At 39.4% G+C, this 14656-nt stretch overlaps 1 protein-coding gene across 1 annotated transcript in view; it reads right to left on the reverse strand.

Annotated features, from left to right (window-relative positions):
* Positions 1–14656, reverse strand: part of LOC117294595 (cilia- and flagella-associated protein 58-like) — a 58966-nt gene that overhangs the window by 15933 nt on the left and 28377 nt on the right. The window contains exons 13-14 of the mRNA XM_033777080.1: positions 13992–14208; positions 8566–8685 (exon numbers count right to left, since the gene is read on the reverse strand). Coding sequence (XP_033632971.1) covers positions 8566–8685; positions 13992–14208 — 337 coding nt within the window. The remainder of the gene's footprint in view (positions 1–8565; positions 8686–13991; positions 14209–14656) is intronic.

Consider the following 14656-nt stretch of genomic DNA (forward strand, 5'->3'; position numbering starts at 1 on the left):
TCTCAACCTATGATGATGTATTGGTTTTCCATAAAGACACTGTGTGTATACACCCCCAGACAAATATTTCAAATGATTTTCCTCCTGACGGCTTTGTAAATTTATACCCGTGCTGAGAATTTCAGGCTGAGGGTTTACTCTATCAATCAAGTCAACTTCAGGATACAGCATTTCGTATAATAAAGGTACGGCATATCACTCTATAAATCCACTAAGAAAAACGTGTATTGACAGAGACAATAATTTACATTAGCAATCAGTCAGGACCGTGTCCACTACGGACTGTTTTCATGACATCACATCCCAGGGTTTATCCAAAGAACAAAAACCCATCAAGAATAACAAATGGTGGTTGATTCAATGGGGAGGTAGAGTGGCCCTAACGTAGATTACGACGAGCTAACACGGGGACTCTATATATACACCTATAGACTTGACTCAAGTCCCAATCCCGTGCCATCGCCAAAAAACTATTGTTTTGTGATGCTCTGCATTCCCAAACCTGTTCCGAACGGGACAAGCACCCCACATGACTGCGAGCGCGCACTGCTATACACCTTTGGGTGCGTTCGTTTATAGCTCCCCTGGGTCGACCCCGGTGTGTGGCGGTTTTTTTCCCAGGACGAACGTGGGTAATTATCTGCACTCGTTTGTCCTGGAAAAAACACGCCACACACCGGGGTCGACCCAGGAACACAAAAACGAACGCACCCTTTATCATGCTGCGTCCATCTTGGTCATGTTCCTCGTATCGAATAATGGATGCTAATAATCATCTTGCAGTTATAGGAACCAGACTATGTTGTTCTTCCAGCCTCGATTTGTATGATATCAAAAGGAGAAATTTAAGATGGCTGAACGTGATGAAGGTCTATTATACGGCTTGCTTGCTAGTTGGCACTATTAGGGACCTCTCACACGAGAACGGGGATTGAATCGAGTCTATAAATACACCAAACGTCAAATCCCATCCTCTCGGGCTAATTTGAATTTCGAAATTGAAGATCCAATCCCGCTATGTTTCAATCTTGAAAAGGTAACGACGGGGAGAGCTTAATATAAGAGAATTGTGTGCTGAAGACATTGTCCACACACACTGAGATGGCACTTCCAGAAATTGTGTATTTGCTGACAATGTGAAGGTGTTATTTCCTGCTGCCCATTTGCGTCAGACGTTAAAATGTTTTTCCTGTGAGCGGATCTATAACGACCATTAGTGGAACAAATCAATAATTGCCCTTAACTGAAGTAGATGGCTCTACGAGTAAAAAAAAAAGAAGAGTAATTTGGGTATTTTTTACGCCTCTTTCGGAAGCATGATCACCAATTATGGTAAAAGCTTCCAAAGTTTTTATAGCAGTGCAGTTTCTTGAACAAACTTTAACGTTTTACTGAACTTATCTTAGTTCCAAGTGATCATAAATATATTTTGGAGTGGAACACTTCATTAACAAACATTGGAGAAAAAGAGAAGGATTATGAGACATAGTGTATTTACCTCAGTCCTTTAATTTGTAGGAGGGCGTGGCGGTGTCACATTCTGTTTTGTTCCAAGTAGAATTCAAGCATGATTCAACGAGCCCTTCTCTACCATACTGGACTAAAGTTTGGGTAAACTGCGTGTGTCACTTATATATGTAAAAACTTCAAAGAAAATGTAATATGCCCACACTTTTACACAACATAACAAACCTGTAAAAGTTTAAGCTCAATTGGTCGATGAAGTCATGAGAACAAACAGGGGGAAACCATGTTTTCACTACGAGTTTTTGACCTGTATGGATTTTAAAGCATGGATTATGATGTCAGTTTAACATCAGTTTCGGATCATTTTGACGAAGAGTATGGGCCATACTGACCCAGAAATGGGTCAGACCCCAATGGGAACCGGAATCCAAGTCAATTATGACGACCCAAGTGTGTTTAGAGTGTACTGCAACTATAACTTGTTATCATTTTGAAAATGGTCACATATACATGTTTCTTTTTCAATGAACTGTAAAGGCCACGACAAGCGAGCTAAACTTCCTTATTGTGTTACGCGATTGATCAAAAAGACTTGGGGACTACTTGAACTCGTCATAGCTTGCTCTATGGTCATAGAGCATGCCCTATAGCAGGGATAAAATGAGATGGGTGAGGGAACAGCTGTTTTCAACCAGGTAGAGACTACCAGTAGCCGTTAATATTACACACTAACTAGATTTGTGACTACTGGACTTTGCTCATTTAACTTAAGGTCAATTTGCCCGATTGTAGGGCAAATCATCTTGCACAATTTGGCGCTGATAAAGGTAGGGTGTTAAAGCTGAGCCTTAAATAAAAAAAATACATTATCTTTTAAGTATGACTCCTGTGGTGGTCCGGTAAAGAAAGTGCACAATTACTACGTTAAAATATAAAATATTGATTGGATGCCATGTATACGTCGGTCAACGTTTTTCCAGAAACCTGTTAAAGATGCGATGTCAGATTTTTGGCCGATTTGACCCAAAAATTTTGATTTAAAATTCAATAGGTATTTTGATCGGGGTCGAGAAAGTTACAAGCTTTCATTTGAGCCATTGCTTGAAAAAGTCCGCCAATTATTAGTAGCAGTGAAATAAAGTGCTCAAAATTAGTTTTTTGTCGGGATCCCGACAATTATAATCACGTGACCAATTCTTATGTGTTTTATAAGAAACGTTTTAAATTTCTGTCATGGTTCCTGACCATTAAAAGTAAAAGTTAAACTTGTTTTCGTTAGAGCGGGTGATACTCTTTGAAATACCATTCACTCAAACTATTTCACTCAAAAAAAATCTCTTTTTTAGTACAAAATATCAAGGCTCTGCACGTAATACGGTATATAGGTCTCCCAATGTTTAAAAAAAAATTGCTACAGTCCCGGGCCAGAATCGGGCTTGACCCGTCACTAAAGCAGACTCCGAGTGAACACCCTTTAAAAAAAAAAGGGTTCTGAGAACACTTTTCTGTCACATATTTCGTAGTGTCAAATGGTTTAGGTTGAACGATCAAGTAACTGTGTTTAGCAACCTTTCGTCTGTAACTGAACACCTTATGCTTACACAATATAAACGCCTAACAGGTCAAACTAAACGCGTCAAGCGTTTACAGTTTATACAGAGCAAATCTTGGTCAGCCTGACCACGTACGAAATGGGTCAGGTCCCCTGAGACCAAGAATCCAGGTCATTATTGACCTATGACTTTTTTGTTGAGTGGATCTATTCTTGTGAAGAACAGGTGAAGAACAGTTGAGGCCTCTAAGCTCAATCTCAAAATCTATGTGTGTTCATATTGCTGATGTTGTTTTTGTCTGTTTGTGAAGCGAAATTGTCATTTTTGGAATTGCGCTATATAAGAGCTATACTTAAGAATTACAAAAAAACACTCAGCCATCAGAAACTGCCATAACAGCGGTTGTGTAAGGACAGTTTAAAGTCACCTGGAAATAGATTTTTTTTCTTCTTTCAAACATAAAAGTATATGCTTACGAACAATAAAACAATTTTTTTAGTAATTGTTTGTAACGTTTTATATGTTTAAAAAATATATAAAGTTGTTTGGGGGCTGACTCCGCCTACCCCTTTTGTGACGTCAATCCAGGCAGACTTTGCCTGCAATGCATATAGTAAACACACGTGCAAAGTACATGTACGTCCAAGTCATGAGTTGGAACATATTAAAAAGTGTTTTTCTGCATTCAGCAGCAATACACCTGGTCGGCATTGCCGGAAAAAAACATTTTTTTTTTGGAAACGTACAAACTCACGACTTGGTCCGTACATGTACTTTGCAATTGTGTTTACTCTACGCATTACAGGCAAAGTCTGCCTCGATTGACGTCACGAACAGCGCCCTCTCGGGTTCTACTCTTAAATTTGTAAATAACATAAGAACTGATTTTTTAAAACCTTAGTTAACTGTTTATTCACATTCCACTCATCAAAACACATATACTAGTGACAAAAGCTTTATTTTGAAAAAATACCACTTCCAGGTGACTTTAAACAACAAACAGGAAGGAGCAGGTTTGGGCAAACATTTCAAACGCTCCATCTTATCTTTAATAACCTTTTCGGAATGAAAAACGGAGGATTCTCTTCAAACCCTATCATCTGAGGAAATCAACTTTTGAATATTGGGTACATGTTGAGTGAGCCGATGATCTATACAGATAGGGCTTGTCCTGGGATCTTTCTACGCTGACAAGCTGAGCCGTTTGTTAACTGGGAATGATTCTGGCTTTAGTTACGATATAAACAGAACACTGTCCACCGTGTTTGGTTTTCATCAAGACACATCCCAAGACAGATACATATCTAGTGTTTGTTATTGACGGACAGTATACAGTCGCGGAAACATGTTTGCTGAAGGCAGAGCGATATCAGACCCGTTATTAAACAGACAGGCCACGGCGACCACGGCCTCCCTGGCCCCCGGTCTTGGCCTTGGTGCCTCCTTCAAGTTTCCCATATTCTGTAAGATGGAGCATTTGTGTCTGTGAGGTGCCCTTTCCAAAATGAAAATGGATTTGCCCTGAAACAGATGAAATTCAAGGGCTGCGATACCGAATGTTCAATGGAAAGTTGTATCTATAGCCAAGTAACGGTTTTGGTTTGGGTTCTCTCAACATAATGCTGATTTTGTTTAATCTATTTAGGCAAAACTATCCACTGCGAAAAATGTGTTTAAAGGAACATTACTGAATTGGTTTTTGCTAACAAAAAAGTTGCTGACAGTGTACGCACGTTATGTAATCCACCATATACATAAACTGACAAACCTGTAGAAGTTTGAGATCGATCGGCCATCTGGATCACGAGAGAATATTGAAAAACCGATTACAAATTTTGCATTGATCGATGCCAAAATAAAAATGGATAACACTGAGCGGTAAACTCCAAACGCGAACTTAGATTATTTATTTCTCCTCAAATTATGACATTTCAGACAGAAATATTTCAAGGGATGTTTTCAACTATCATCATCATTAGACCATGTAAGTTTTATGTAAATCTGTGATCTTCACGATTTTTGTTTCTTTACCAACTCTGTAACGTTCCTTTAAATGATAACCTTGCTTATCATTTGGACACCTGCTCACATGGCTTCCAGGATTCATATACACACACAAGAATCTAAGCATGTTTCAGGTTTAGCCCTATAATAATAGGACTCTTACGCTGTGCTTTCACTGTAGTATAATATGAAAGTGTAAGGCCATATACATCTGAAACCAAGTGTGTACAAAACTTAAGCTTAGAAAAGTGTCGAAAATCAAATACTGTTTTTAGAGTGTATAGGTACCGTGATATCTTTAAAAGTCTACAGTGTGTATGTTTCAGGGTGCAGCAGTGCCTATCTTGTTGAGAAACAGAGACCATAGAATGTCGAATTCATCCACGTTTAGCGAGGTGACAGCCGGTACCATGGGCTGCACTTCTGGACGTATTGGATGAGGGCAGCATTTCAATTATGCCAGAAATCGCGGCTATATCCAAAAGCCCCCCCCCCCCCCTCCAGTAGGCATGCTTATGGAGATTCAAATTTTCCAACATTGATTTCTAATCAACAGGGGAACTTAAGAGGAAACCATTTCACTAGATGCTTACTATCGTTACAATTTTTAATAACAAGCAGGCGATGGTATACAAAATTACACATTTTCTTTTCGGTACATTACTAGAGTAATGACACTGTGTTTGAGGAACAATTATGGTTGTAGACACGTGTATTTGCTACACGGCTACAAATCGTGTTGAAATGGAAAAGAGAACTACATTATACAAGATTGAAACATATAATGTTTGTTTGGAAATGAGAGACCAAAACTAACCTTTCACGTAGTATAGGGTCAACATGGAACCTGTTTGTCAAACTACGCTTCAACAACATGTAATTTCATTATAGAAGATGTCAGAATTCAATTTGTCATCAAATCCTAAATTTGTTGTTATACCAGTTTTGCTCCCAATATAATAAAAAAGGGACTCTCTTAAATTCTATCTGAGCCTGTCGTCAAACATACTCTTACAAAATAAAATCCTCTTCATGTTTTTCAACATCCCCATTTTGTCCCAGGTTGGGAAATATTACCGAGTGATCGGATTACGGGGGAACGCTGTTTCAGATTTGAAACACATAGACATGTAACTCAATATAGATCTCCACTAATGGGGGTTTGGATATCTCTCCTTAATGATGTTATCCCAAAGTTGTTTCCCGATGAACCCTTCACTCTTACAACAGATGACATAAAATGGTTATCTCGTCTTATTGTTGTATACACATAATTTCTCCCTCGACATAGTGCTGTTTGTTCATACAGAGTGGTGAGTATTACATTAAAACTTCTTCAACAGTTCCTTTGTAATACCTGCTTTCAACCTGCGTCCAATGCCGCACACGGCTGTCAGGTTGTGTTTTGTCACCAATCAATTTTTTGGGAAACACTTTCACGGAAAGTAGCCGCATACTCCTAAGGAGTAAATGCTATGGGGTTGAGATGGATTCAGGGTTGCTTCGGGCCAATGAATATGGACTATTTAACAATAGGCTAATAAACGCAAGATGCTTTGAATTGTAATTGTATTGAAGAAGAGAAAAAACTTCCCTGTCTTCTGTCAATTTTGGTTCTTGGCTAAGAGGTTGGTGGGAGAGGCCAAAATGCTATATGAAACACTTTCATAACACTGTAAAAAGTTTGCGTCACAGTTCATGTAAATCCCCTGGGCCTTTATAGACAGTATTTCAACCTCATTTAAACAGAAACCAACACCCGAATACTTAGGCTTCAGGCAATCCAGATTTGTGCAGATAACCTTAGGATGAATGTGATCCGATATGCAGAATAACATGTTTTCACCGTGCTGAATTTTTTTTTAAAAGGTTCCCCCCCCCCTCTCTGTGATTCTTTTGTTTCTTTTTGGTCAGCTAATCTTAGTCTCCCCTTGAAACTTGGTGGTTTGACGTACTTAGATGAAAACTCAGTTCTCTTGTCTCTTCCCCCCCCCCCAACCCCCGGCATCCTTCCCAGGATACATCATGGGTGATTATTGCAAATTGACGTGTGCAATTGAACATCTATTTTAAATACATTGTTTCGCTTCTTTTGTTGGGGTTTCTCCAGGCCCTGAAGTCGTCAGAGGACTCTACACACAATCGCATCTGCTGAGGACCCCCCCCCCCCCCCCCCGTTTTCATTAAGAGACAAAGTTCACACACACACAAAAATTGCACAAAGACCGTTTCTTTCAACATTCATCAGTTTTTTGATTGCTTGTGTCTCTTTTTCTATCGTTTCTCGGAAAGAAGACGGAGTGTTATCACAAGCAAAAATCCGTCTGGCATGGAATAAACTCCACATGGTTAGGAGGGTTGGGATTGCAGTCAGTCAGGCCCAAATGTCAAATGACGTCACGGCTGTACCTGAACTCATCACAATCACAGGAAAAAAAATTAATCTAACACCAGTCCCCAGTAAGTCACCGAACATCAACTTGTGTCAATATTATTTGCAGTCTGGAGCTGGTTATGGAGAGTACACTTTTGAGTTGAAGCCAAGTCATTTGCTCTTGTCGAGTCAATCTTTAAGACAAGATAAGCTCTTCTGTACCCAGTACAAAAAAAACGGACAAATCCCCTTTAAGGTTGGCTTTATATTGCTTAATATTTAACAATGTTAAAGGTGCAAATTGAAAAATGTTTCTCAGTTGAACTTTTGAGCATATAAACCTGTCACCTGATTCATCTGATGTCATCACCACAATAATATTTGTTGCAACATTTCTGAAGCAAATGTCTCTATAAGTTATTTAGTGCACTTTTTAGGCCACAAGGCGTTCATGATTTAACATCATAAGAGCAAGTTCTTGGGCCAATTTCATGGAGCTGCTTTAAAAGCCAAAAATAGCACGAAAATAGCTCGCTTATTTTACCCATGTTACTGAACCGAAACCACCGCGAAAACCGCTACGCCACGATCACCGGCTGGTGCTTGGTCCGTCGTTGGTGACGATAGAGAAGAAGCACTGGAGCATGGTAAATTCTAGAGCCTCGTCACAGTTTCTGGTCAAGTCTGGTCAAATTTAGCTCTAATCTTAATCCTAAGATGGCCAGTGTGGTAGACTGTAGACTGGTCCCCTGGCACTGGTCTTACAGGCCAAATGATTTCTTTGAATACACTTATTTCGATGGATAAAGGTGCGGTGACATAAGCTTTCCATATTATTTCCTTATTCTGATTGTTATTATGATGTTATTTGTCAGCTTGCCAGTAACTATTGGAACGTCCAACATTTGAGTAATTCCTGTGGTTACTCCTACATGTAGTTGTCAACTTTTTATGAGTTTTGAGTCTTGAGTCGTTGTACTCCCCTAAAAGCATTGCTGCTGTTCCGGAGAGGGTGGGTTGCAAAATCCATTTGTGCTTTATGCTTTCAATGTATTTTGTGTGTTAGAATGTTTAAGCATTCCCAATCATTTAGACCTTCACAATCGCTGTTAGTCTTGTAAATAGAAAAAACACTATACAAGAAATGTGGATGATTCATTGACTTACCTTCAGCTGTTTGGTCTTGTCCTTCATAGTCTGCTGGTAGATCTGCAGTTGCTCAGCCACCTCGGGACCTGGCTGTCTGGCCAGTATGTGTTTCAACTCAATATACAGTTTTTCTTTCTCCTGTTGAGACAAAAACAAACAAATTCAATCAGGGAATATTGAATACACCTTTAATGGGATTTTAGGAAGTAAAAACATGTGGTTTTCAAAATGATCTCTCTGTTTGCTGTGGAGTGAAGATAAATTTTCTGTTGCAATTTTGTTTTCACACTTCCATCAGAAGGGCGTGTGTAAGTTTAGAATTAGCTGCTAGCCACAAACTGGAATTAATTTTTTTTTGTCAGGAGGGTCTTAGAGCTCTATAGGGACAGTCTAGACAGTCATGTAGGAGCCAACAAAAGCATCTCTCCGTCCGAAACCCGGGTTTTCAATAAGAGCAAACCTAACTCCCATCAACAAGGGGGGCAAGTTCTCCTCAGTGAGTGAAGAAATAAATTTAATCATGTAGAAGCACATTTTATATGTGAAATCCTGGTAATAACCAAGCCAGTTTCATGCACAGCGATGTTTGAGATCCCCCCTCGGGGGTTGTCAGGCGTATATAAAGAAACAAATTCAGCCATGGTAAAAGCCTATGGTTCGGGGCACAATTTCAGAGAGCTGCTAAAGCACAAAAATTTGATAAAGACAGGATTACCAACCAAATTTCTGTTTGTTCCATATTGCTTGTTACTGGTACAATCAACTCTCCTGCTGAACAACAATGTTCGAGTCATTCAGTCAAGAGAGTAAATTTCTCAGGTGTATGTGAAAACCATGTACAGCAGGTGTACAGGGGGCCAGTTTTCAAACTAACTCTCCTGCACAGCATTGCTCAAGAAATTTGTTCAAGAGGATAAGTTTGTCAGTAGTGTTAAAGGCAGTGGACACTATTGGTAATTACTCAAACAAATTATTAGCATAAAACCTTTCTTGGTGACGAGTAATGGGGAGAGGTTGATGGTATAAAACATTGTGATAAATGGCTCCCTCTGAAGTGCCATAGTTTTCGAGAAAGAAGTAATTTTCCACGAATTTGATTTCGAGACCTCAGATTTAGAACTTGAGGTCTCGAAATCAACCATCTAAACGCACACAACTTCGTGTGACAAGGGTGTTTTTTTCTTTCATTATTATCTCGCAACTTCGATGACCGATTGAGCTCAAATTTTCACAGGGTTGTTATTTTATGCATATGTTGAGATACACCAAGTGAAAAGACTGGTGTTTGACAATTACCAATATTGTCCACTGTCTTTAAGAAACAAATTCAGTCAGGGTTAAGCTACGAGCCCTTACAGAAGTCCAGGTTTTGATAGAAACTAAACCAACTCTCCTGATGAACAGCAAACGTTCGAGTCATTCAGTCAAGATGGTTAATTTGTCAGCTGTACATGTACATGTACGTATGTGATTAAAGAAGTTTAGACAAGTCACCTCTTGTTAAAAGTCAATAGTCTCAGTTTTGTTTTCCTTCTGCTGCCTGGACACACGTCTGACAAGATGCATCTTTAAGGCCCTTGTTCAACTAGAAAGTATCCTGACGAGTATAGATTTGATAAAGATCTTCCTTCATAATGTCATATGTCTGGGTTGCGGTTTTTTTTTCTCCTTCAACATTATGTCAAAAAGCACTGAACAGAAACAAACATTGTGCGATGACGAGCTTGTATGTGCAATATGTAATTTGATATACTGTCTGTTTCTATTTAATACTCGTTTGATGAGTTCACCTTTCACGTCAAAACCATCATCTTTGGTTCATGTCTTAAGGGTGTGATGTCAAGTCGTTGGAGACGTTCTTGATATTCGAGGACCAGTAGCTCATAAGTTTGTCTTGTCAAAGATAAACCTGCTTGCCTTAAAAGCAAAATGTAATGCATTTTTGCCAATCTCTGATGTCAGATGTCTTGTAAATGTACCATTTGACGTTTGATATTATTGAAATGCTGTCAATAGACCCTTCCCATGAAATGTGTAAATTGCACATTGCGCGTGCGCACTAACGTTTTGGTTGGCAAAATGAGGGAACATCGCGCTGTTTTGTACACCGCTAATGGGTGAGTGACGCAGACGCAATTGCGCGTCTGCTTAGTGCACAACTCTATGGCGTTTGCCAACGAACAGGGTCTGTACGCATGCGTGAATGTAATTAGCATATTTCATGGGAAGGATCCATTAAATACATGTACATGTATGTATCTGCTGCATCTGGGGAAAATAGTCCAAAACCACCAACGTGTGTGATGATAATGTATACCAGTCATATTAAAGGAATATAATTTTTATTGTATATAGGGTGTTAAATTTGCTTCAGGATGGAGTATATTACATGTGTTTTACCTTTGCACCGATGTGTGATAAGAAACAAAATCCTAGGTACACTAGCCTACATTCTAGGACATCTATAGGCCCCACTCCATGGGGGAGTGAGCCATTTCTGGGTCAGGCTGACCTGGAACCTGCAACAAATTGACCCAGAAGTGGGTCATTACTGACATAACATTTGAGGAAAAAGAAAAAATTTTGTTTACCAGGATTCAAGATGAACAAGAAGTGGGTAAAACGAGGCAGAGAATCCGATAATACAAAAAAAATACAATTTCTTTTTACCTCTTTCCAGTTCACACTGACCTTAAATGGAGCAGGCCTCCTGGGCATGCTATCCAGGTGGGATTTGAACCCAATACCTTTGTCATTTTATCACTATCAGCAGAATATTTTGAATATTTTCACAGGTTGATTGACTTCCAGTGCACAAACAAACTTTGATTCCATTCCGATAACAAGTTTTACAAACCTCATGTTCCCATAAAAAATTAAGCTTCTTCCAAGGGCGTTTTCGGGTGAGATTTGAACCCAAGACCTTTGTCATTCTATCAGCAGAACATTTTGAATATTTTCACAGGTTGATTGACTTCCAGTGCACAAACAAACTTTGATTCCATTCCGATAACAAGTTTAACAAACTTCATGTTCCCATGAAAAATTAAGCTTCTTCAAAGGGCGTTTTCGGGTGAGATTTGAACCCAAGACCTTTGTCATTCTATCAGCAGAATATTTTGAATATTTTCACACGTTGATTGACTTCCAGTGCACAAACAAACTTTGATTCCATTCCGATAACAAGTTTTACAAACTTCATGTTCCCATAAAAAATTAAGCTTCTTCCAAGGGCGTTTTCGGGTAGGATTTGAACCCAAGACCTTTGGCTTTCTACCTGTAGAATATTTCGAATATTCTACAGGTTCATTGTCTTCCATAGCACAAACAAATTTTGATTCCTAATTAAGTTTTACACAAAGTAGAGGATGTTCCCATAGAAAAGGAATCTTCTTCAAAAGGTGTAGCTTTTTCCGTCTACTTTGTCTGAACAAAAAACCACCCCTACGCATGACACACATCGGAGATCTTTTTTGTTCCAGTGTCGGCAACAAGCCTTTAATTTGCGTGTATCCTTTCGAATAGGTTCAAACAAATACAATAAACTGCCACTCAGTGCCGCTGGCCATCATGTAACATGGGAAATAAAGTATCTCTTCCATCTGCCAGGCTTGTGTCAACAAGAGAAAAAAACTGGCGGTTATGAACCCAAGAAACAAACTACATGTGTATTGAACCTTTTTTAAACAGTAGAAACACACTCTTATGTTTGTCGTGTCTCCTTCTTCGTTGAATGTACTTCCAAGTCTTTAAAGGCAAATTTTACCTTTGTTTTTTTTAACCATTCGATTGTTTTTATCCTTTTATACATATAGATTCAAACCATAAAACTAACATGTGAAAATTTGGTTTCAAAAGGTGGTCGTGTTTTTGAGATACCGCCGTAATTTTGAAGCGCTTATGTCCACGCAGGAAGAACAATCTGCAAATGGTATACACAATCTGAAAAGCTTTACTGCAGTAACGCTTCTCAGAATTAATCTTTTAAGGGAACAAAAAGTGATTATTTTTTCCCATAACTGTAGTGCTTTTTTCACAAAATGCTCTTTACTTTTGAAAACTGCTATATGCTTCTAACCAATAGTTTTTATTGCTCCTAATTTCTAGGGTGATAACAGATGACCGAAAACGTACACCTTCCCTTTAACACACATCCCAGGTAAATGTCTCTCAAAAACTCACATAGTGGCTATAACATAACCTAGAACAACACCCATTAAAATAACACTGCGGGAAAAATAACAGTGTCTAAGGAGAAAAACAAATTCCACCAGTCGAAATTGCTTTTTCTGTGTTTGGACAAAACCCGCACGCTGTTTGATCTGAAGGTACTCAGTATATCAACTGAGAGAGTTTGAAAACTTTCTGTAGTGAGTCAAAACATAGATTTTCGAAAGCAGGCACAATGGACCCTTCCCATGAAATATGCTAATTACATTCACGCATGCGTAGAGACCCTATTGGTTGGCAAACGCCATTAGCCGTGTACAAAACAGCGCGATGTTCCCTCATTTTGCCAACCAAAACGTTGGTGCGTACGCGCTATGTGCGATTTACATATTTCATGGGAAGGGTCTATTTGTTTTAGTATTTGTTGTTGACCATGTTGACCAAAGCCACAAGAAACGTACAGTGAACACTAAGTGCATACAAGGAATAGGCCCTTAACAATTAAAAAAAACAAAAAAACATTTTAATATAAAAAAAAACATGGTGGACTTAAAAGCAAAGCATGTCAAAAACCTACAAAATAAACACAAAGGAAAATGTTAGAGGAACACCGACAAATTTTGAAAAATCGTTTTTTAGGTCACAGATTTTGTCTCATTTTTTCAAAAAAGGAAACTTTTGAACGTCGAGAATATAAGAGTAGGCGATGAGTTCTTAACTGGCCGATTAAAACCAGCAGGGTCGCGGCCGTGCGATAAAGGCCTGAGCCAAAGGCGAGTGCATTTATCTCACGGCCACGACCTTAACAAAAACAAAAATTTGCTCAGCGGGAAATTTCTTCCTTGATAAAAACAGGACTACCAACCAAATTTCCGTGTGATTTTCACGATAAGCAAACAACAAATCTGAATACCAGTATCAAGCAACATGAAACAAATCAATAATTTGGTTGGTTATCATGGTTTGACCGAGGAAGAAATTTCATGCTGAGCAAATTTTTGTGCTGAGTGCAGCTCTATGAAATTGGTCCCTGGGGCCTTTCTCAAACCTCGACTTGGGCTCCGGCTCAGGCTGAGGCTCCGCGCGCTGAGTACACACCTCAGCCTTAAACCTGCATGTTGGAGCAGCGCGTATTGCACAAATATCGGAACGCAGAGCCTGAGCCTAAGCCGAGGTTTGAGAAAGGCCCCTGATCTCTCCACCGTCTTGTCTCTCATGTGCGTGACAAGAGTAGCAAGGCTGCCGAAGAGAAAAGAGAAAAAAACTCAACTAACCTGAATCAGAAGTTCCTTCTCCACCACCTCTTCTGTCTTCTGTATAAGACGCCTCTGCAGAGTCTGGATCTTCTGAATCATCTCGTAGGTGCTGGGGTCAGAGCCCTCCAGCTTCCTCCAGCGGTGGATGTTCATGGGGTTCTCTAGCTCCTCCTCCAGGGCCTTGCAGCGAGTTCGCTCCCGTAGGAGCTCTCGCTGGAGGTGGTAGACTTCTCGTCTGGAGTGGACAACAAATCAATAAAGTCATGACTAACGTGATCCTCTAATTATCTAAAACCTGTCTATTTTTAATGTATAATCATAGCCAATGGCTTTTGTTAGGCCTGGGGGACTAGTGAAATTCACTGCTAGACTAGTCCCACTACAAAAATAGTCGCGAGTTGAATTATATTTTCAACAATAGTCGTGAGGAACACAATTGGTTCACCAAAAAAGGTATTTGCGCCTACTTTTATAGTTCAGTAGTTGTTTGCCTGATTAACCAGTCCAAATTACATTTAAGTTTGCATTGTTGTGACTGGTTCCCAACTTAAATTTTGCTTAGCAAAGTAATTTGTCAAGCAGTATTTTCTGCTTAACAGCTTTATTATTGGGCCCCTGGTATGTTAGGGTTATCTCTTTTGACTGCAGGTTTGGGGTTTTTCTTTACAGTCCTACCCTGGATG

The sequence above is a fragment of the Asterias rubens genome, chromosome 9, assembly GCF_902459465.1.
Source record: "Asterias rubens chromosome 9, eAstRub1.3, whole genome shotgun sequence".
NCBI classification, from domain to species: domain Eukaryota; kingdom Metazoa; phylum Echinodermata; class Asteroidea; order Forcipulatida; family Asteriidae; genus Asterias; species Asterias rubens.